The sequence below is a fragment of the Rhinolophus hipposideros genome, assembly GCF_964194185.1.
Source record: "Rhinolophus hipposideros genome assembly, chromosome: 24".
Classification (NCBI taxonomy): Eukaryota; Metazoa; Chordata; class Mammalia; order Chiroptera; family Rhinolophidae; genus Rhinolophus; species Rhinolophus hipposideros.
In genome coordinates, this window is record NC_138070.1 from 21,029,866 (window position 1) to 21,052,436 (window position 22,571).

Here is a 22,571-nt window from a genome sequence, read left to right on the forward strand (position 1 = left end):
TGGTTTCTATGCTTCGTTCCATTAATTTGTTACATTGATTTTGTATGTTAAACCAACCTTGCATTGCTGGGATAAATCCCAGTTGGTCATGGTGTATAATGCTTTTCAGTTGGCTGGATTTGGTTTGCTAATATTTTGGTTGTGTTTTTGTATCTATATTCATAAAGGATGTTGATCTATAGTTTTCTTTTCCTATGATGTCTTTGTCCAGGTGGGGCATCAGGGTAATATTAGCCTCATAGAATGAGTTAGGAAGTGTCCCCTCCTCTCCTATTTTTGGGAATAGTTTGTGAAGAATTGGCGTTATTTCTTTCCTGAAGACATTTAAGGGTAGATATTAACTTTGGATAACTCAGGAGTGAGACGGGCTGAAGACCCAGAGTGGGGGAAAGAAGGCAGCAGGCAAGCCTAGTTTAGAAGGGAACCTAGTAGAGGAAGCCCAGGGTCAGGCAGATGAGATTATGCAGGAGAGTGGGAAGAGTGAGGGCCTAGAACAGAACTGTGAGAAACACTGTCACCACCGGTAATGTAGAGAAGAAAGAGGGTTCCAAAGGAAACCAAGAGGCCATAGCCCTCTTGGGAGGAGGACTGAGACAGCTGCCACAGGAAGGGAACATCCACACCTGGGCCACCGCATGGGTCAATCACAAAGGACACAGGTCTTGGCAGCGAGGCCAGAGCCCTTCAGTCAGAGCCCTTTGCTGAGGCAATAAGAGCGGAGCCTGCCTACTGTGCATTGAGGCAGGATGGGAACATGAGGAATTAGAGCCCCTGAAGCACCTGCTTTCCTGAAGGAGAAAAGGTTTCACCTAATGGAGACTTTTTTGAGACTGAGGTTTAACCTTCCCTCAGCTAGGCCCAGCAGCCAATCCCTTTCAGAATAGGCCCTCTTGGGTCTAGTTGGGCTAATCCTGTAATTCCAGGGACACAGACTTCTCCGTGTTTTTCCTAGGAAAGTGAAGGCCCCAGATACTGAAAAGATGGCCAGACCCTTGGGGGTTCTAGTTCTGCTGATAATACTTACAATGGGAGAAGTGAGCATGCCATGAGCTGGGGAGGTTCTATTCCACAGAAATATGGCCGCTGGGTAGGGATGTAATGAGAGAGACCTCCTTTGAAGCGGGGAGCTGCAAGGCCCAGCTCAGCCCAGACGAAGGAGTCCAGCCCTTAAGTTGAGCCCCACTCCTGCAGCTTCTCCACCAGAGGTCAGAACTTGCTCGAGAACTGTCACCCTAACACACTAGGCAGGGATGGGTGGAGGAGCTTAAGGGGTCCCCATGCAAACCTGGCTTCTCAGTACCTCCCGCCAACTCTCCAGCCTCCTCCACCAATTTCATTTGGGGAGAGAAGCAAGGTAGGTGGAGACACAGATGGAGGCAAACTAGACAGCCCTGGGGCCAGGCAGACAGCAGGGGGAGGGGTGGGGGGGGGGGCCTCAGGTGACCATCTGGCTTTGGAGAAGAATGCAGCTGTTTGGGAGGAAGACCTTGAGCTATCTGTCTTGAGCAGTCATCCCTGGGGGGGCCTTTTACATTTCATCCTCCTCCAGCAAGAGCCCACATGGGATGGTACCCCTGACCTTCCTTACTGCCACCCAGTGTGGGAAGAGGGCAGAACTGGCTGAGCAGGGCCATGCCCAGCCACACCCCAAGGTCCTGTCACTCCAGTGTCTGAAACTAGGGTGGTGCCTGGTCCAGCTGTGTTTCTTCCCCCAACCCAACTCCCTGACCCCCATCTCTTGTCCCTGGAGGGCTCAGCCCAGCCCTCTAGCTTCTGAGGGAATTCTTGGCCCCAACAGAGAGCAGGGCTGCTGCTCACCTGTCCATGAGCCCTGAGTTCAGCCCATGCTGCCTCACCTGGCCACCAGTCACCTGGTCCTTCTGGGTCAGGCATTTCACCTTTGGACGGAGCGAGAGATGTGACCATGTTCCACAAACATCAAGTGCCATTCAGACCCAAGAGACAGAGATTCGGCCCATTTATTAAGGCATGGGGCGCATCCGGTCAGGTCAGGGCTTCCACTCAATGGTTTGGACGGCGATCTGGGCCGCCCGCCGCACAGCCTCGCTGGTGTCCACCTCAAGCTCGCGGAAGCGGGGCACGTAGATCTGCAGGATCTTGCGGCCCTCGGGGGCCTCGGCCAGCATGGTGAGGGCCTTGATGGCGTTCAGGCGGGCCTTTCTCAAGGTGGATTTCAGCAGATTCAGGAGCGGGTGGATGGCTTCTGCGTCCAGGGCGGCGTACTTCCCTGTGCGTCACCAACACCAGGTATTCCGAAAGGGGCCTGTGCCCCCCTCCGCTCCTCCAGCCTGCACAGTACAGGGGAGGCGCCTCCACTACCCGGGTCCCCTCCTTCATCCCCACGCAGGCCCTTGCACTCTGCCTCCAACCTAGGCCAGGCCCCACAATCCAGTCCTCACAAGGCAACACCAGTAGTCTCTTAAAATTTGTATCCAACCATTCATGGACGTGGCAAATATTTCTTGAGCAGCTACGCTGCAGCAGGCACACAATAAGACACACAGTGCGTGTCTTCACAGCACTCAGTCTAATGGGGGACACAGACGTTCACGTGCAAAGGAGACACCCCTCCTTAACCCTTTACTGTCTTCCCCCTACCCTACCTCCCCTGCTCAAAGGTGTGGCTGTCCCCTTCTGCCCTGAGCACTTTTCTCTTTGCTGCTGGGACCTGTCCAGCCCTGCTTTGCCCTCCTAACTCCCATTGTCCTTTGAGTCAATACCCATGTCCCTCCCAGAGGAGGCTTTGCCCCTGTCCTAAGCCCACTGCATGCTGCACTTCTCCCCCAGGTCACTCATCGCTCTGGCACTCCCAGCAAATCGTAGACACCGAGGCTGAGATGTCTGGGTCTCTACTGCCCAGCACAGTCGACAGCCAGCTCAGGAAAAAGTGACCTCACGTCCCTGGGTTCCAGCCATTGCCAATATCCACCCCTCCCCCCGCCCCCCGCCATGAGCCCTTTGGCCCTGCAAGAGTTCTCACAGGAACCGCAGGTGGAGACACTGCTCTAAGGACGCCCATGAGATAAACACGCAGTTGAAGCCCCTGCCCCTTGCCCAGAAGTCAGCATCCTGACTGCACAATCCAAAGGAGGCTGTGAACTCTGGGAAGGCCCCACCCTCTTCCCCTCTGATGTGTCTCAGATTCCACCATCAGGGTCCAGTGGGAGGCCCCCACTCTGGGGGGTTTTGCAGCATGCTGATTGAGAATCAGAGGCCCAGACAGTCCTCCATGAAGCATCAAGGAAGCCTAGGGCATGGGGGGTGCAAGTGTGGACCACGGGAAGGGTCAGACAGCTTTTACAGGTCACCACAGAGGGATGGCCTGTCCTGGCCCCCAGGTGGAAGAGCCCGCTCCAGTGTCTTCTGATAGCTTATTGGACTGGCTGGGAGTCCCAAGTTTGAGAAGATAATCTTCTACTCTTATTTGCGGCACACACTTCCCAACCACCAATTGAGAAAAATAATGTCGATCAAAACACCACAGAAGTAAGGGCTCCAGTGTTTGCTTAGACCTCAGAAGAGCTGAATCATGGATGGCAAACTAATCAATCTCAGCATCTCGGCCCACAGGGGGACCAGGTCGGAGGCAGGAATTCCAGGCCTAGTAAGTAGCCAGGGATGGGACAGAGGTCCTACTGCTAGTGACTGGGAGGGACCAAGTGACACGAGCTGGCAGCCCACGGTAGCCAGGGAGAAGAGGGCAGGCGAGCCTGGGACCCAAACTTGAAAGGACTTTAACAGCAGGCCAGCAGTATTTTATCAGGGCAGGGAGTGGGCAATACCTGGACACTGAGTGTAAGACGAGGAGTTTTGGAAAACCGGTTGGGGTAGGCAGCATGCTGGGGGGCCGTGGTGACCCCCCCCATTAGATCCAATACCCACTCAGGGGATGCCCCGCCCACCGGGATGCCTGGCCAGCAGGCCAGCTCACCTGCAGTGGTCACCGTGGCGTACATGAGGGCCCCAGCAGCGTTGGCTTGTACCTCCTCCACAGGGTCTTTCAACAGGTGCACCAGGATGGGGATGACGTCAAACTTCCATACCTGTTTCTTGCCCTCCAGAGGAATGCTGGGCCAGAGAGGGGACAACTGGGTGACTTTGCTCAGCGGAAGGAAGCAGGACCCAGGGCCACCCCAGGGGGACACCAGAGGAAAGAACTCATGTTGGGACCATCCCTGGTGGTCCCGGCCTGGACAGGGCTGGGCGTCAGAGTGCAGGGGAGCATTGCTGTGAGGTTTGAGCCTCACCCCTACACTCAGACAACCTGGAAGCATGGCCTGGGACCACTGAAGGCGAGGCCACCCAAGAGCCAGGAGGTGACAGAGCCTTTTCCGAAGGTATCATGGGAAGAAGAAACCAGATGTGTTCCCCTAGCCCCAAAACGGGAAGGAGCAGGACCCAGGGTGCAAACCACAAGACTCATTTTTACTCCATAAGAGTCCCAGCTGCCAGAACAGGCTAAGACATGTAAACAGCAGCCACCCTCAGGCGAGATGACACTTTTGGTCACTTCTAATCCTGTCATTGTATGAAGCTGTGGAAATGAAAGTGGTGGGCTCCCCAAGAGCTTCCCAAAGTGTGAGAAGGCCAACACTGTCCCTCGAAGAGAAAGGCTCCCAGGAAATGCTCCCCCGGGCCCTGAAGAAGCATCAGTACACGTCCCTCCAGACTGCGCATGTCTCCCGGGGGTCCAGAGTTCTCCCTGTTTGCAAACCCCTGGACTTGCTACAAGACCGGGGCAGCTCAGTTGCCTTCTCTGTGCACCAGCAGCAAGCCCAGGGCTGGCCACTCCCGCCCTCCCTGCTCCATCCGTACAGCCAGGCCTCACCTGACAGCCATGAGCGTGTAGGCAGCTTTGCTGCGGATGTTGTCATTGGCACTGAGGAGCTTCTCCTTCAGGAAGGGCACCACGTGGTTGTTCAGGGCCTCGGTGGCGTCCTCCAGCAGGCAGGCCGCCAGCGTGTCCAGGAGGAGCTCCTGGATCTTCTCCTCCTCCTTCTGCAGCTTCCACACCAGTAAGGGGATCAGGCCGCTAATGACAATGCCCTGAGCCCCTGTGAGACAGGAAAGGGCACTGAGGGTGGGTCGCCACCACCTGCCCATGCTGGGTGGCATGCAGGGGCGAGGAGAGTCCTGCAGAGCCTCCAGGAGGCTGGACAAGATGACTCGCAAATGCTCCTGCTGCCAGGCAGGGGGACTGGGCAGCCAGCAGGAGGCTGTGAGTGACGAGCGGGGTGGGGGCCTTGAGGCTCCAGAGGACCTGGAAAGGTGCCAGCCTTTGGGGACCTATGACTGGGGGTATCAGCCTTAAAGAGGTGCTCAGTAGCCTGAGAAGCCCAGCAACCCCTCAGAGAGCACAGCAGCTCAGCCCTGGGGGTACTCAGGCACACAAGGAGACCCCCTCCCGTCCCCACCCTGCACTGGAGAGAAGCACGGAGCCGGGGACCAGCCAAGCCCCTTCTTCCCAACCACAACATCTCTAAACTGCTAGAGACCCCAGGCCAGTCTGGCTGGCCCTTGGGGACAGGAGGAAAAGTTTGGAGTGGAGTCGGAGAGGGGAGATTTAGAGTGAACAGGCCAGCATCTTATTCACCACAAAGCTGTGCCCCCAGCCAAAGGTGACAAAATCCATAGCCTCTAGCCAGGGAGTCTTGAAGGAGCCTGGTACCCTGAAGGAAAAGGAACTATATGGCATAACTGGGGCACTGGGGCTGGGAGAAGCACAATTGCAGTGATTCTCCCCCCATGAAGAGGCTCTACCTCACTCCTTCCAGAACTGGTCTCTTCTGAGGAATGTCTGCATTTGGCTGCCAGGAGGATAACCCAGGCCCGGCCCTGGGCACCACCTGAGGGGCCCAAAGCAGCCTTCACGGGGAAAGTGAGCAGTGCACGGGAAGGGCAGCCATTCTTTATGGCATGAAGGCGGCCTATTGCCCTGCAGCCCATCCTCTCCCCAGCAGCCCACTCCACCCAGCAAGAAGCCATCTATAGCCCAAACAGAAGTAGCCACAAGCAAACACCTTTCTCTTCCGCCCTCCCCAGCTAAACCCTCTAATTGACTCTAGAGAGACAAATAAACAGGTTAATTAGCCTAAAGGTCTCTGAGTGCCAATTAGCACCAGGGATTTCCTCTTTGAAGACATCAGCCCAGCTTTTCTCCCTCACTCCCCCGAGGACATCAAATGGCAGGTGCCCCAGGGTAAGAGGGGCAGAAAGACAGGGCAGCAGGTCCAGCGGCGCCCAGGCCAGCTTCTCATTGGGCTGGGAGCAGCTATTTGTTCTCAGGCCACTCAGAACACAGGAAAAGCAGTTTCCTATTGCTTCAAGAGTACTGGACTTTTTAAGATTTAATACACACAGATTAAAAAAGAAGAAAAACAAACCTAGGCTGTATCCAGCTGTGTGAACTTAGACAAGTTACTTAACCTCTCTGATCCTAGTTTCCTCATTATTAAAATGGGCCTACCTGGCAGGGGGCTGTGCAATGCCAATGGAGTAGTGGGTGGGAACATGCTCTGTGTAAGGGAATGTCACTGTGTGCCCAGGATATCTGGGCCTAGCACAGGAAGTCTCCCGAATTCCACCAGCACAGTTCCAGCTACAAGCAAGGGCCTGTGGGGTGACAGTAAGGGGTGAGGAGTGGGATGCAAAGACTAAAATTCTACAGTCCATGTTCTGTGGAAGCACCTATCAGTGGTCCCCACAAGCCACCTCTCCTGGGGGCCTGAGTCTCTCTCCCCATCAGGCCTCCCTTCCAACCAGACCACTGCCAGACACACACCTGGGACTCCTGGGCCCGCTCTCATTCCTATGCAGGCACCTGCCCACAGGTTCCCTGCCTGCCCCAGTCATGGGTCCCTCTCAGCCAAAACCTGTTGGCCCCTCCCCAGCTCTTTGTGGGGAGAAGACCATTTGACTTTCCAAGAAGGATTTTGCTGACTGATGGAGTGAGAAGGCTCCTTACTGGGGACACCTGAGCAAAGGCCTGAGCGTGAGGAATTTGTACATCATCCGATCAGGGCTTGATTGCAGCCTCACTTGCACCTGGGTCTGGCCTTCCCAAGAAAGCCCATGGAGAACCACTGCTGCTGGAGCCTCAGGATCAGCACAGGCCGGGGGAACGGAGGCAATGGGGAGGGTGTCAAAATCAGAAAGGCACAGTGTTGGAGGTCATCACTGCCACTGCTGCCCCCTTGATGAGGAAACCAAGGCCCAGAGAGGCAACTCAAGTGCCCAAGGCCACACAGCAGACAGGGCCAGACCAGGGCCCTCATCTCCTGGGTTTCATTTCTCAGGCATTTGTCCTGGGGCCTCCACACTGAGAAATGCTGAGTACCAGGACCTGGGTTCTTTTTGGGACAGAAGGAGAAGATTAAAATTAAAACGCGTGCCGGGTGTGCCTCTCTGCTTGTTCACTTTGCTTCTTTTCAGCTAAAAGGAGAGTTGCAGGCCTGGCTATTTATAACTAACCCAGATCTGCAATGGCTTGTTCAAATGTGTGGGAATTGGGGTACACAGACCCCACGGAAACAAACTGGAGAGACAAACCTGGCCCCCCCACAGCCTAACTGTCCAGCCGGGATTGGGGAACGGGACAGGGTGGGAGCACAGCGGAGTCAGCCAGGAGGTAACCATCATCAGAGGTCCATAGGCAACGAGACACCCCCCCTCCCACCCTTGGGAAGTGGGGAGATTAGTGGGAGAGTCTGTAATGACCATCTGGGACTGGTCATTACAGCGCAAGTTGACACATGTGTAGATGAGGAATTCCAGGGTCCTAGGGGCTCTGGACATGCAGGATGGGAGGCCTCGGGGAGCTGGGCCTCATGGGGCAGAAGGGCAAAGGCACAAGGCACGGGTGTTTGGGAAGGACCCTGATCCGGCAGGGTTGGTATGCCAGGAAGGGTTCAGTGGTTGATGAACCAGAAAGCTCCACTGGGATGGAGGGGCATGATGTCCATGGCATGGACTCCCCCGTGGTTGCAGTTTGGTCATTTCCTGGGGGAGGGGTTGACACCACCTCCAGGGGTCGCTCTTTGGCCAGCTGTCCCTGCTGGTTTGGTCAGGTGCCAGGTGGGCTCTATCACCAGGGCCCGCTTCCTCCTTCTAGCACAGAGCCCCAGCTGTTGTCTCTGGTCCTGTTCTACCAACCAGTGAGGACTCGGGATGGGGTACTGGCCCCAGCCCTAGGGACTACACATCCTCGCCTGGTACCCTGAGCCCACCGTGCCTCATCGTGACCCACTTGTCCAGCTTTAGCCTGGTGTGGCCCCCGTTCCCTGAACTCCTGGCACACAGACCCCCACCTGTGCCTGCCTTTGTTTGTTGGGACACTTCTCTGTCCTCAGCTTACTCGGCCTCACTCACAATAGCACGTGACATGGCTGACCATGTCTTCTTTCTCAAGACACTCCCTTCCAGGAGCTCTGGGACTGTGGGGGCAGAGCCAGGAGTGCAGTTTCCAGGCTCTCGGCCTCACGTGGAAAGGTGTGGGCTCAGGTAGTAAATGGCCATCAACTGTGATTGGATGGCCAGCAGCTGTGGCTAGTTGGCCGTCATCTGTAACCAGTGAGCCATTGGCCACTAATATAACTGCTGTGGCTACGTTAGCAGGAAGTGGGGGCTAGAAACAAGATGGTGGCTGAGCCTGCAAGAGCAGATTGCAGTTAGCACGGTAGATTGCAGCTAGCAAGTGAGGTTGGTTAGCAGAGAGAAGTGGACGGCAGGTTGCGGATAGTGTGGCTCCTGCTTCCTGTGTCTCCAACCCAGCCGCCAGCGAGAATATAGGGGCATGGCTCCCCTATCTATGGCTCTGCTGGTGTTCCTTTTTGGCCTCACCATATCCTGTGTTCCAAAGTGGGGAGCGGGAGCTGAGACCCTCCATGACACCCTGCATGACAGGGACCCTCCCCTCCCTGGTTTCCTGGTCACCTCTCCAACTGCTTAGCAAGTGCCATCTCTTCCTCCATCATCTCGTGTGGGGCCCCTTCTTGGTCACCCCCTTCTGCCAAGGCCAGCTCCTTCTCTCTATGGTTGCAGCCACCATAAAGCCATCTCCTGACACACAATTGCCTGGTAATCCCATGGCCCTACACTGACACCGACCTCATACACTGACTTCTCTGCTTTCTTATTTTCTCTGGGCTGACTAGTTGATGTTTTCATGATCGAAGTCTGCCTATTAGGACAATGCACGTTGTAGGAACACGCCTACGATACATATGAAACAAACACTTACCTTTCTCCTTTTGGAATTTGAAAAGCTAACCTTAAAATTCTCCAGTGGTTCTTAGGCCAATGTCCCCAATCCTACACAAGGGCCATCTGCCTGGTGTGATTGTTCCCAGCTCTGCTGCAGCCTTATGTTTCGGCATCCTCACACGCTTGCTGGCTCCAGCTACACCGGTCTTCTCTAGGTTCTCCCAGACCTCACTCTCCTTCACGCCCAGTGCCTTCCTCATCTTGGAACGTGCTTCTCTTCTGCCCCAAGTCATCAGCCACTTCCATGCCTCTCCTGCTGTCCTAGTACCCAGGGCTCCCCTTGCCACATACCCCCAAAGCTCTGGTGGGTCTCCTCCATCAGGCCTCACACAACTCTAACGGCAGATTATGTTCTGCTGTCTGCTGCTGCCCCAAAGACAAGAGGGTCTCGCAGACAGGGCCGGGTCTGATTAAATCCTAGAATTGTGCCCAGCGCAGAGGCGGCCGTCAGTAACTGACTGCTGTATGAAGGAGTACAATCATTGGTTCATACCATCTGAACTCTCACTTCGAGGTGCCATCAAGGTCAGGGGAGGGAGGCAGGAGCCAGCCCCAGTAGGCCCCTCCATAGGCTGGCCTCTGATCTCACACCTGGACTGCTGGACAAGGTCATCCTGTGCTGGCATCTAGGTTTGTCCCTGTGAGCAGCTCAACTCTGACCCCTGATCCTGCCGTTACCCATCTTTGAATGTGTGCCGACGTGCATCTCCCCTCAGAATCATTCTCTAGGGACAGTCTATTGGTGTCCCTTTTTAACAGAACAGGAAACTGACGCTTAGACGGATAAGTCACCAAAAGGCATACAGGTAATGGCAACAGAGCTGGGCCTGTTGCTTCACCTTCAGCCCCCTCTGATCTCTGATCCACCGCAGGGCAAGGCCTATGCCCGTTATCTTCCTGGTGTCACAGCAGCTGACCTCTGTGTGGTCCTCTGGGCAGGGGCCCAGCCTGACCCAGCCTGTTGCTGTGGAGGACATGCACATAGAGGAGCCCTCCAGTGCTGGCCACACTCCTTTGGTCCTCGTTGACCACCTCCAGTGAGCCCTGGGCCAAATCTAGGTTCCCCTCAGGATGCCCATCACCAACATCTGCCCGGTCCCTGACAGTTTAGGCAAACCCTTCACAGGCGGGCCACAACCCTGCGGATAGGTAATGCAATGGTCTCCATTTCACAGCAAAGGGAACATTCCCAGAGAGGATGACGTTGAAGGTGTAAAGTGATAAGGGCGGTGTTAGCTGGGAACATCTGCATTTTACCTGGGATACTCTAGGATGCACAAAGGTTCAGGTTACCATGATGGAGAAGGCAGAGAAGGAATTAATATCTTTTAAGCATAGCAGTGAGGGGCTCCTGGCTCTGAGGCCCACAGATGGGCTTCCCCTGAAACTGAAAGCAGAAATTTGGCAGGCTGCCCTCGGGTGCATTTTGCTGAGCATTCCATGCCTTCTATTTAATCTTCCCAAAGGCACCAATGGGACGATGGCCTTAACTGAGCTGGCTCCCTCCTGCCTCTCTGGTCTGGAGGATAAGTCCTGGGCCCTATTCCCTTCCCTCCCTTCCAGGGCAATTTTCTGTGGACAGGATTGACAGGGACCCTGAAGAGACACTACATGCTGGGTGTAGGAGAAAAGATGACTAACGCCCCTCCCAGCGCTGCACAAACCTTACCAGTATAAACCTTTAGGGTTTACATGCACAACCCTTTCACACATTCTAGCGGAACGTAGCGACAATTCAAGGAAGCAAGTGTCACTAGCCCCGTGATGCAAAACAGACCCAGAGAGGTCAGTCGGTTGCCTAAGGGCGCAGAGCTCAAAACGAGCAAAGCTGGGTTCGAATTCAGGCCGGGGGAGGGAAGCGGGAGCACGGGCCACCGCCGCTCTCAGGCTCGGTCTGGGGACCTGCGGGAGGCGATCCCGCAGGGTTGGCGCCCTAGCCTGGGTGAAGCCGGGTCCGGGGGATGCAGGAGCGGGGAACGCGTGCGGGACTGCGGCGCGCGCTGAGCCACGGTGCCGCCCCTGCCCGCCACCATTGGACCGCGGACGCGTCCGTCAGCCGCTCCTGCCCAATGGGCAGCTAGCCGGCGCTTGTGGCTCGGCAACGGCGCCCGGCGCGTGGTCACCGGCGGGCTCGCGGCACCCCCCGCCCGCGGTTGGCTTGGCAACGCGCTGCGCTCGCGGCTCCGCCCCCTGCCGGCGGCTGCGGCGCGGGGCGGGCGGACCCGCGGGCGGACGGCGGGCGGCGCGGGAGAGCAGGCGGAGGGAGCCAGGCCGGCCGGAGCGTGTGCGCCGCCCGCGGTCCGGTCACGTCCCCGCGCGGGCGGCGCTGCCCGCGTCGTGCGGAACGAGGGCGCCGCGGTCCGCGCTTGCCGCCCCGCCCGCCCGGAGCAGCTCCGCCGATGCACCGTGCCTCGGCCTGGCGGTGAGTGAGCACGCCCGCGCCCGCGGCGTGCGGCTGAGCCTCGGGGGGTCGGGGGCGCGGCCGGGGCGCCCCCCCACCCCACCCGGGGCCCCTCCCGGGCCTTTGTGCTGGGGAGCCGCCCGGGCTGGGGGCGCCGGGGCGCAGCGACGGGGGTGCCGGCTGGGGGTGGGGTAGCGAGGGCGGGGATGCCCGCGAGGTGGGCAGAGGCGGCCACGGGTCCAGCAGGTGCTGGGGCGGGGGCGCCGCCTGGCCGAGGAGCCAGCGGGAGGCGGCGGCTGCGGGCCCGGCGGGGTGAACCGCGGCGGCCGGGGGTGCCGCGCAGGGGGCCCCGACCAGCCTCGGTGCGGGGTCGGGCTGGGCGACCTGCAGGAACGGCGCTGAGGCGGGTCTCCCTGCCGGGGCGATGGGGACGAGGCGACCCGGGCGGTGGGAGGGCGGACGCGTGGCCTTGGCTGAGACCGAGGAGAGGGCCCCGGAGGCCTGGGCCCGAGGACGGACGGCTCGCAGTTTTCGGTCATCGCTCCTGCAGTGAGCAGGTTCCTTGGAGGCATTTAGAGCCAGAGATGAGTATCGACCCACCGCGTTTGTGATCTGTTCCCGTCTCAATATTTTTTACCTTAAAAGGCGGTGGGGGTGTTTGGGGGGAGGGGTGTGAGGGCCTCGGAGCTGGGGCTCGGGATCCTGCTGGAGATCTGGGGGGGCTCTGCCTTGAGGGCGGTGCTGAGCCTCTGGGGGATGATGGCAGGAATCTGCCTAGGCCGAGAACTGGGCTTCTCTGTTGCAGGGATGAGAAGGCAGTGTGAGAGCAGGGTTCCGTGGAGTCCGCGTCTCAGGATGGAGGAACCCGAAGTCTGACTGGCTTGGGGAGGCAGCCCAGCCCCTGACCGGCTCTTTTCTGCCCAAGTGATTTCCCTGCCCTGGGGACTGAGTCCCGCCGCCTTGGCTCTGTCTAGAGATGGCTCCTTGGCCAAATTCGATTAAGCAAATATTTACTGAGCTTTTGCTCCCCCAGGGCCTGTGCTGGGGTAGGAATGAGCTGGGCCTGCCCTCCAGGGACTGACTCACCACCCCACAGGGGAGCAGTGTCTCTGCTCATATGACCCAACACTGAGTGTGGGTGCCGGGTCTCTGGGGAGACCTCCGCGAGGTGTCCTGGCTGGGGTCAGTCGGGCCTGTGGGCAAAGTGACATTTGAACTGGAGCTTGAAGGACACAGGCACAGCTGGGGTGGGCATTGAGGGCAGAGGGGGGAAAATGGGCCAAGGCACAGAGAGGGTGCTGGGGCAGTTGGGTCTGGCAGGAGCACAGGGTTTGCTTCAGAAAGCATAGGAGGTGTGGCAGGAATGGTGGGTGGGGGCTCCATGGAGGCTGCCGGAGCTGTGGGAAACAGAAGGACCCCATTGCTTGTTTGCTGTGGTTGATTCAGTGGAGCCACAGTCCCCTCATCTGTAAAAGGGAGTGGCTGTGTGATCCAGGAGCTGGAGTGGGCCTGGGGAAGAGTTTGGAAGGCCTCAGAGGGCTCCTTGCAGCCTAGGACTGCCCTTCCAAGCACCTTGTCCCTTGGGCAAGGCCACCTGGCCCCCTTCCTAGTCAGGATGGAAGGTGATGTTTAGCTACTGACTGTCCCTTTGGGGCGTGGAGGTCTGAGAGCAGTAACTGTGGAGGCCTGGGAGTCTCCACGCAGGGTCTGATGGCGAGGGAGGGCCTGGCTACACTTGTGCTCAGACGGAGTGGTGTGCCTTCAGCGTTCCTCGGGTTCCAGGGACAAGACGCTGGCATTTGGCTTAAAACTCTTCTAGTGTGTTCCTCTAACAAATGTTGGTTTATGAGCTAGATGATGAATAAGACCTAGTCCCTCCCCTTCAGAAGGCTGTGTCACCTTCTTCCTGAAATCTACTTGCTTGCTTCCTCTTGCTTGCTCCTGGGGATGTTTTGCTCTCCTGAAAGAGCTGTTTGTTACTCATCTGTGTTTCTTGCCCCTCCCAGCCCCACCCCTAAACACACACCCACTTTCTCGTTTTTTTGGGTGAGGCCCAGGTTGCTGCAGTGAGCAGGCAGCCTGCTTGCCCTCATGGGGGTGCTTCACTCTATGCTTGTGGCCTGCCCCGTTCTGGGGGCCTGCCATGGGGTTTTAGGTGGGACAAAGAATGCATTCCTCCTTCTGCCCCAGCGTCTCAGCTTTTCTGGTTTCTGGAGTCTCAGGAGCTTCTAGGGCAATTCTCGGAACTCTCAGTGACCAAGTGGACTTGGCAAGGCTGCCCAGAGCCCCTGCAGAGAGGCTGGTGGGATGGAGTGCCCGAATGGCAGGGAAGGCTGGCCTCAGACACAGGGTGTGGCCTCATCGTAGCCACATGCTTGTCTTGTTACACACACTACAACAGTGTGCTGCGTCTTTCTTCCCTGGACATGAGGACGAGGCAGCCGTACTGCCCCCTGCTAGCTCTCAGCCGACCTAAAACACGGTGTGGCTGTAGGATGTTCTTGCTGCCAACCATGGTGCGGCTTGCAGAAACTCTGGAGGAGGCAGATTAGCTCACTGCTCCCCGCCAGCCAGGCAGGAGACCTGGGGTGACCAAGCCCCTCCGAGGCAGGCCTGCAAGTGCCATGGTTGGCAGGAAGGAGGGTGAAGGGAAATGGACACGCATTGGGGCAGATGCTATATCAGCCCCAGGCAGGAGCCCAGAATGGTGGCCTGACATAGTTTGTGCAGACTGGAGAGGGGATGGGAGGGCCTAGCTCCCCACAGGGAGCTACACAGGGTAGGAAGGGGCGAGAGCAGAGCTCCAGGTGAGACATCAGAAGACCTGAGTCAAGACCTGGCCATGCTGCCCCCCCGCCTAGCCCTGTCCTCTCTGAGCCACCTGTCCTCGTCTATAAACAGAGCCAAAAGTCCCTGCACAGGTCCCCCCCTCACGTTTGGCCCCTTCTACATGCCCACACTGGCTGGGGAGGTACTTCAAGGGCGTGAACTGACAGATTCACTCGCTGGGACTGTCGAGCATGGAGAAGGAGACGTCAGCCCTCTGTACGGAGCCCGAGGAAACAGAACCTCACACACTTCGTTCGTTCAGTCATTCTTTTGGCTAATATTTACCAGCACTTGCAGAGTGCTAGGCGCTGTGCCAGGCACAGGGATATGGCAAGGACCAGGACAGACACAGCATCCACTCTCGGGGCACTCGCATGAGACAGGGGCAGGCTTACACGACAACTGTATAACTGAACGCTAGGTGGGATAGGCCCCGTGAAGAGAAATAAAGCAGGAGGGGGAGTAGTCTCTGGAGGAGCTGCCATTGGTGCAGTGCCATGGGAAAGCAACGGGTGAGTCATGTGACTGACAGAAGAGCACCAGAAGAGGAGATGGCAGATGTAAAGGCACTGAGGCAGACACAGTCAGCTGCTGGAGGCCCTACCAGAAGGCCGGGTGGTTGGAGCCCAGTAAAGTGTTGTGGGGGCTGGGGGCTGAGGAGTAGGTCAGGCAGGGCTCCACAGGCACCGGGGAGGTGTGACACCCTGGGTAGTTTTGGAAAAGAGGAGAAACTCGAGCTAATTACACTTTTAAAAGACCTCTCTGGCTGATGGGCACGGGCAGGGAATGGGCGGGGGGAGGGCAGAGGCAGACCAGAAGGCTGCTGGGGGCTGTTGCAGCATTTGGGATAAGGAGGCTACTGAGCCAGTGGGGTGGGAGCAGTAGAGGTAGTGACAGACATTCGGATGGGTTGTTTTAAAGAGGACCTGTTGCCTGAGAAGAGGCGAGGATAGCTCTGGAAGGTCGTAGTTGGCATTGGCAGAAAAGGAAGTCGCGGACGCATTCGTGAGAGCCAGGGAATTAAGAGTTGGGTTAGAGCCTGTAGACATGGGCGCATGTGGCGGTCACAGGGGAGGCGAAGCTGGAGGCAGAAACCTGGAATCCTTAGCACCAGGTGTACGGGAAGCCAGCAACCAGCCGAGATCATGTGGGGATGGAGAGTAGGTGGGACCAGAAGGGACTGGGCCAGGCCTCGGCCTCTACTGCTCAGAACATGAGCTGAGAAAGTCATCCAGAAAAGAGAGAGAAAAGGACTGACGAGCGAGTGAGTGAGGTGGTAGCACAATCGAGATGGCCACGCTAGGGGTGTTCCCAGAAGGGTGGGCCCGTACAGCGGAGACTGCGGTGGGAAAGGTGCTCGTGGGGACTAAGTAGCATGGGCAGGATGGGCTGAATAACTTGTGGGGCCCTTGTTACAAGTGATTAAGCATTTCAGTGCCGTGACAGCAGCGCATTCCTTCTACCAGGTGTGAGGCCCTGTGGGATCGCCGGCGTGCGTGCCCCTGGAGCTCAGTAGTGGTGCTGCCTGCAAGGACAGTGCCGCCAGCCCACCACCCCCGGCCCCTTCACTTGTCTCCCTTGAGCAGATGGACTGTGTTTGGCACTTGGGCCACTGGGGTCAGTTAGAGCCAGCCTTAGAGCCTCGCCCTGGCCTCATGTAGTGTTGTTTCTTCACCCTCTGTCCCTTGGTCCCCAGTGGCCTCTCGGGCAGGAAGTGCAGCTCGAGGGTTGAAGGCCATCAAGTCCTGTTGACAGGACCTGGGCAAGCGCAGTGGGCAGCTTCACACAACAATGGCTTCCTCGAGTTCATCTCTTTTCCAAAGGAACCTGCTACATCACAGAGTTTTGAGTTATTTGCTTCTAAATTAAGGTATAACTCTCTTTTAGAGATGTCCCTGGAGAATCCATCAAAAAGTACAAAGGAGCGAGACTGTTAAAAACCACTGTGTGGTTTTACCAACAGTATCAGGCCCAGCGTTCCTTCCAGCAGTCTCTAACCAGAAACATACCTGTCCCCAAGGGCTTGTCCTGGCTATATGGGCGGTGGTCAGAGCAGACCTTTCAGGAAGAGACCCTGCCCCACTGAACAGCACCCCCCCCAAGCCCTAGGATGGAGAGCTGTCTGAGCAGGGTTCCCTGGGTGGGGTAAGGAGCTGACCCCCTCAGTGAGACCTGCTTCTGTGAGTCACAGAGGTCAAGGTCACGGTGCTGGAGTGAAGGAGAGTGGATTCAATGTGCATATGTTACCCCGAGCTCAGATCTAGGTGTTCACAGGGAGGGCAGCAGAATCTGCTCTGGGTTACAGTGGGCAAGTACCTTGAGGGGCTGGGTAGGGGTGCAGAAACTCACTTTATCCTCCCAAAAACCAGCTCTGCCAAGAAGGGGCCTATTTTTACCTCAGTTTTCTACTCACAATTGAGACAGACCTGGAGAGATGGGTGGCTTTCCCGAGTGGGTTATTGGCCCCCAGGGAGGGTGTCCAGAACCCTGAGGGATTGCTTTTCAGCAGCCCGAGTGTCCCACCTTCCTGTAGAGACCCTGCCTCTACTGGCCCAGTGATCACCAGGAAGGTGGTCCAGGGGGGCTGCTGGTGCCAGCTCTTAGGACCTGGCCCCTGTCTTGGCAGGGCTGCTGGGCTGCAGCAAGCCCTTGTCCTTTTCACTGATCCTTGCAGCTGCTCTTCTCACCAGCGGTTCTCACACAGGGTTCACACATATACTTGGGTGTCCAGGAGAAACAGTCTCCAGACCTTCTGAGTCTCTGTTTTCATTTTGAGGTCCCTCCAGACCCTCTATCTAGAACAGCACCCATGTCCCCCCACACACATATCCTGTACCCCTTCCTGCCTCTATTTTTTCCCCTTAGCACTCATCACAGTACAACCTACCCCCTGTCTTATTTGTGTTGGTTTACCATTGCTCTTTCTCTAGTGTACCTCAACATAAGCTCTTTGAGGTCAAAACCTTTATCTGCTGTTCATCTCAGAGAATCTGGCCCCCTAGAGCCCAGCCCGGCCCATAGTAGGGACTCAGGAAATGGTTGTTGAATGGGGAGATGAATACTGGAAAGCAGACAGGCCTAACATGACCTGTTGAGCCACTCAACATGGACGGCTGGCATTCCTGGTGGCTGTAGCCCTCATATTGGAGAAGTGCTGCTCTAGCTTTACCCAGTGCTCCCGAGAGGTGTCCTTGGTGCTTAGGTGTGGCCAGTGAACACAAACCACCCACTGTAGACACCACTGACTGTGGTTCACTCTCAAGCCAGAGGCAGGTGGGCTGCCATCGTCTCACACTGCCACCACTGGCCCAGGTCCCTCTCACCGGGAATCAGATGCCTTGGGCTGACATCTGGCCGCTCAGTGATTTCATAAGGCCTTGGTCAGTTGCAAGGGATCCATGTAGTCATGACATATAGTAGCATGTCCATAAGAAACCATCCTAAGAAGGCTAGACATATCCTGGTAGTGGAAAAGGAACACGGTACCCACAGTGACCACATAATGGCGAGTGGCCTTTCCAGATAGCCCCTGCGCCCAAGATTAGCTCAGCAGGGCAGTTCGGTGCCAGGGAAAGAATGCTGGACAGGAAGTTGGGAGAGCTGGGTTCTAGTCCCAGCCCTGCCTGTGATGCTGACGTTGGTAAATTCTCTCCACTCTCTGGACCTTATTGTCCTCCCTCTTTAAATTGGGCTGGGTCAAGGGTGTAGATAGTTTTCACTTCTTATACCAACTCTGGAGTGGCTGCCCAAAGCACAACGTCGAGAAGGGTTCTGAGGCGCCTTTTAGCTCAGCAGGAAAGTGGTCATGGTTGCTGAGTGGTATCTGCCATGCACACAGGAGGCGGGATTTAGACATGCTTGTCAGGGACTGGTCCGCCCCACTCACCACGCCCTCGCTCTTGCCTGGCAGTTTCAGCTCATCTTTCATTTCTCCTTACGTGTCCCTTCTTTCTGGACCCCAACCCTGACCCCAAGATTAGGTAAGGACTTGTCTCCATCTTCAGTGCTGAATTCACCAATGGCATTCTGAATCCAACAGGCAGCTCGAGTCACTGTTAAATGTCTCTTCCTGTGGCAGCCTTTCTCTGTACCCTGAATGAATGGCTAAGCCATGTGCTGAGCCCTGCGCCAGCACAGAGAAGCCTGCCTGGTATTGGGAGACCAGATGACCACAGAAATATGCTAACCTGGTGGGGTTCCAGCTCCAAGTGTTGTAGGAGTGGAGACAGCACAGGATGATGGGGACAGTGACCAGGAAGGTTATGGGTAGGGAAGGGTGGTGTGGAGGTAGCCAGGCCAGGGAGGGAACAGTCTCCACGAGAGACTGTTGTTTGAGGCCATCCACCTCCTGAGGACCTGACCTGGCCCCCCCCCCCGCCCTCGCCCACCCATGCGTGGCACATTCTTTGTGACCCCAGCTGCCACAGTTGTGTGGGGCCTCTGGCTTGCCCCACCTGACCCCTCTTGTTTCCTGTGACCCCGTGGAGTGACCACCAAGACCCCAGCCCCCAGTCTGCCCCCCAGCCCCCATTGGCACGTGTGGGTTCAGTATCCCTGTCCTAGAGCTGGGCTTTCCTCCAAGCGTGGTCTCCCCCCTCACCCGCTCCGTTACCTCTGATATGCTGTGCAAACATATTTCTCGACAAAATGCTGGGAAGAAAAATAATTAGAGTGTTGCCTCCATTATCCAATTTCTGATTAATCAAACTCTCTTTGTCCTCGGCCAAAATCTATTCATTTCGCTTAAACACTGGGCCAGTGCCAGGCATCGATTTCCTCTGTGATAACACCACGCATCCACGTACATCCTCAGCCCTGCCCTGCCCCATAGCAGGGAGGAGGGCACAGGAGCCCTCCTCTGACAGGCCAGCCCTGGTGCCCCCAACACCACCCGCCTCCTTCAGGAAGTCCCATGGCCAAACTGCTCCCACCATCCTGCTCCAGCTCCTAGAGTTCCATGGCTGGGCTTGGCCCCTATGTGGCCTCAGTCTCTGAGGGTGCTAGTTATATCTTGCTGGCTGTTCTGGGGCTTTCCAGGGGAAGGACTAGGGATGGAGGACTGGTATGGGGTAGGTGGGGAGGGTGTCGCTGCCGAAGACTGGGGCAGAAGGGTGCGCTGCAGGTCCAGGCTCCAGGCTGGCTAGAACTTTGGGTAATGTCCCCTCCCTGACACAGGAAGGCTGGGGCTGTGGGGGAGGGTGGGGGGAGGATGGCACTAGGGGCGTGCTTTCAGTAGCAGCAAGAGAACCCCATCCCTAACAGCTTTACCAGGTGAAGGGACATCCTGGGCCGGGGGCTCAGAGGCAGGGCAGTATCAGGGTCAGCCCAGCCCGGCAGGAGGCTACCACACATCTGTGTCCATCTGGGGGAGGCCAGGGGCCTTTCTAGAGGACTTCCCAGAAGTCCCGGGCTGGCCCCTCCCTGAGTTGGCCCCTCCCTCAGTACAAAGGGCTAGGTTAGATTTATTAGCACCTGCTTCCTGTCAGGTACTTACGGGCAGTGGGACACATCAGTGACACACAGACTGACAGTGCCTTCCCTGTGGGAGGTGGGCAACACAGTAAGTACGTTATGCAGCAAGTTAGAAAGCAGCAGTGCTGGAGGTAAGACATTCCAGGAGTCGTAGGATGGACAGGGAGGGCTTTCATGGAGGGGTCCTTGAGCCAGTGGAGGGAAGAACAGAGTCGCTGTTTAGACACAAAGTATTCCGCGCAGGGGAAGCAGCCATTGCAAAGGCCCTGAGGTGAGCGTGTTCATAAGCTCGAGGGACAGCAAGGGCACCCGTGGGGCAGGAGTAAAGAGGGAGCATGGGGTGGGGCTCGGATCAGAGAGGCAGGGGCCAGTCACAGAGCCCTGGGGCCCTGGGAAAACTTGGACGATGGCTTAGAACTGAGATGGTGCGCTATCAGAAGGTTTGGAGCACAACAGGAGTGTTCTGCCTTATGTTTTTACGAGAATCTCCTGGCTGTACAGGCGCTGGAGGGAGCGAGGAGACCTGAGAGGTCGTGTGGCAGTCTGGGCCCAGCCCTGATCTGAGACATGGGCATGGACTCTGTTAGAAAGGCAGGGCGAAGGGGCAGAGGGAAGGCATGCTGGGCATGCCGCAGACTGTGGGTGCCCCCAGATCCCCTTTCCTGCTGGCACACTGTCCCCCAGCCTCAGTCACTGTTGCCTCCTCACAGCTGCACCCCTTGCCAGAGAACTGCCCTGGGCCCTTGGTGCCCCCTTTTCTGGAAATGCCTGGGAGGCCCTTCCCTTCCCTCAAGGTGGGTCAGCACACCTTTGTCTGGTTCCCTCCTTGGCCCCTCCCACTATGTCTCTCTCTCTTGAACTTGCTCCCTCAACTAGTCAGGTGCTCAAGAATCCCTGGCTCAGGCTCTGCTTCTCAAGACAGGGTCAGAGGCTGCCGCAGGCTGGTGGCTGTCTGTCACAGACTGGAGGACCCGGGCTAGACATGGAGAGTGACCTGGAGCAGCTTCTGGTGCAGGGACCCCCTGGCTACTGGCTTCAGGAGGCCCTGTGTTGCCCGATAGAGTGCACATTCCTGGGCCCTTCCTCAGACCTGGGAGTGGGCCCATCTGCACTTGCTTTGATCCGTACTGGCCTGGAGACAGATTCCACAACCAGGCTGTAGGGAGGGGCAAGGAAGAAAAAGGGACCTCACCCTCCAGGTGAGGAAAGACAGGAAAGAAGCTGCTGGGAGGCAGGAGGGGCTGGGGAGGGAGTCCGGCACTGGTCTGGCCCCACAGAGCCCTCATAAGAGGCGGTCGGGCCATGGGGTCGCCAGGGTGAGGGGATGGGATCATGGGATGCCATGCTCAGAGGCAGGGGACAGGAAATTACAAGGCAACAGAGACCCAGAATGGTAAAATCACAGCCATTACCTAGCCCGGGGTCCTGACTGACAGCATTTACCTTTACTATGGAAACCGGAGACAGCCAGGCTCTCTCTGAGGCAGAGACACCTCCATTCAGCTCTTAGTGAAGGCCCCACCTGCTCCCTGCACAGCAGTGTCTCCTTCCCCTTGTATGTGGAACCTTTCTGTTTTTATTTATTTACTCCTGGCCCAGAGAAATCTCTGGCCTGATTTCCTCCTGAGTCAGTGTTCCTCAGGCGACGCTGTCACATCTCGTCTGGTCAGCCTTGGTGGCTGGGAACACGTGGCGGGGACATCCAGAGCCGCGGTACAGCCTGGGCCACAGGGAAAGGCCTCCCTAATCCTCTTTCGGAGCACCCTGGGGCTGAGGGGCTGCCTCCCCAGGGTAGAGCCATCTGTTGGGGCCTGTCTACAGCTGGGACCCTGTGCACACCCACCCTGGTCCTTCTCCCATCCACTCTGACTCTGCTCCAAAATAAGCAGGGAGCGAGGACGGGGCAAAGAAAGGCAGCTGCGTTTAAGGGGAGACCTTCTGTGGGGGTGCCTGGGTAAGCTGACCCGTGGCCAGTGCCCTGGTATCGGTGGAGTGGCTGCAGAGAAGCCACACACAGTCGGGGGTCCCTAGGCCCCAAGTCAGTAGCTTCTCACATATGCACAATGCTACTATTTTTTCCGACATTTGCAGAAGCTGTCACGATACATGAAATGCAGAGTTATTTACAAGCCTTGCAAAAACTTGGCTACTCAGAAACCTTACCCTGTCCCCAACACTCTCTGGATGGATGGACACTCCCCCTTCTCTCAGTAGAGCCCACTGGCTGTGACTGCTTCTAGCCCAATGTTCAGGGCAACCTGTGCTGCAAACTTCGGCACCAAACCCTTTGGTCAGTGGTGTGTGTCCCAAACCTGTGTATGTCACTTATACCTGTCACTGTGATTATATATCATCATGTCATTATATGATGACATGAATGTAGAACGGGCTTCCATGGAAATTTAGTGGATACTCTGGAAAGCCTCAGTGAAAGCTGTGGTTAGGTTATTGTGGGCAAGACAACTGGAATATTGGGGACAGGGAGCCACGGCAGCCTAGGATTCGGGTCCTGGTTACTTTGCCACCTCACACCCTGTGGAAAAGTCACCTGGCCATCGCACCTGGGGTGCTGTGATTTAAGCAGGAA

At 57.0% G+C, this 22,571-nt stretch overlaps 2 protein-coding genes across 2 annotated transcripts in view; one reads left to right on the forward strand and one right to left on the reverse strand.

Moving 5' to 3' along the window:
• Positions 1-1,961: 1,961 nt before the first annotated feature.
• Positions 1,962-9,482, reverse strand: LOC308492649 (radial spoke head 14 homolog; the record flags this gene model as incomplete). The annotated part of the gene is made up of 4 exons (XM_081037804.1): positions 1,962-2,248; positions 3,953-4,089; positions 4,850-5,075; positions 9,404-9,482. 4 exons carry the CDS (start codon positions 9,480-9,482, stop codon positions 2,010-2,012), a joined length of 681 nt encoding a protein of 226 aa, XP_080893930.1. The 3' UTR covers positions 1,962-2,009.
• Positions 9,483-11,512: 2,030 nt separating this feature from the next.
• GNAZ (G protein subunit alpha z) overlaps positions 11,513-22,571 on the forward strand; it is a 49,987-nt gene continuing 38,928 nt past the window's right edge. Inside the window, exon 1 of the mRNA XM_081037527.1 lies at positions 11,513-11,704. The gene's annotated coding sequence lies outside the window, so the exon portion shown is untranslated. The remainder of the gene's footprint in view (positions 11,705-22,571) is intronic.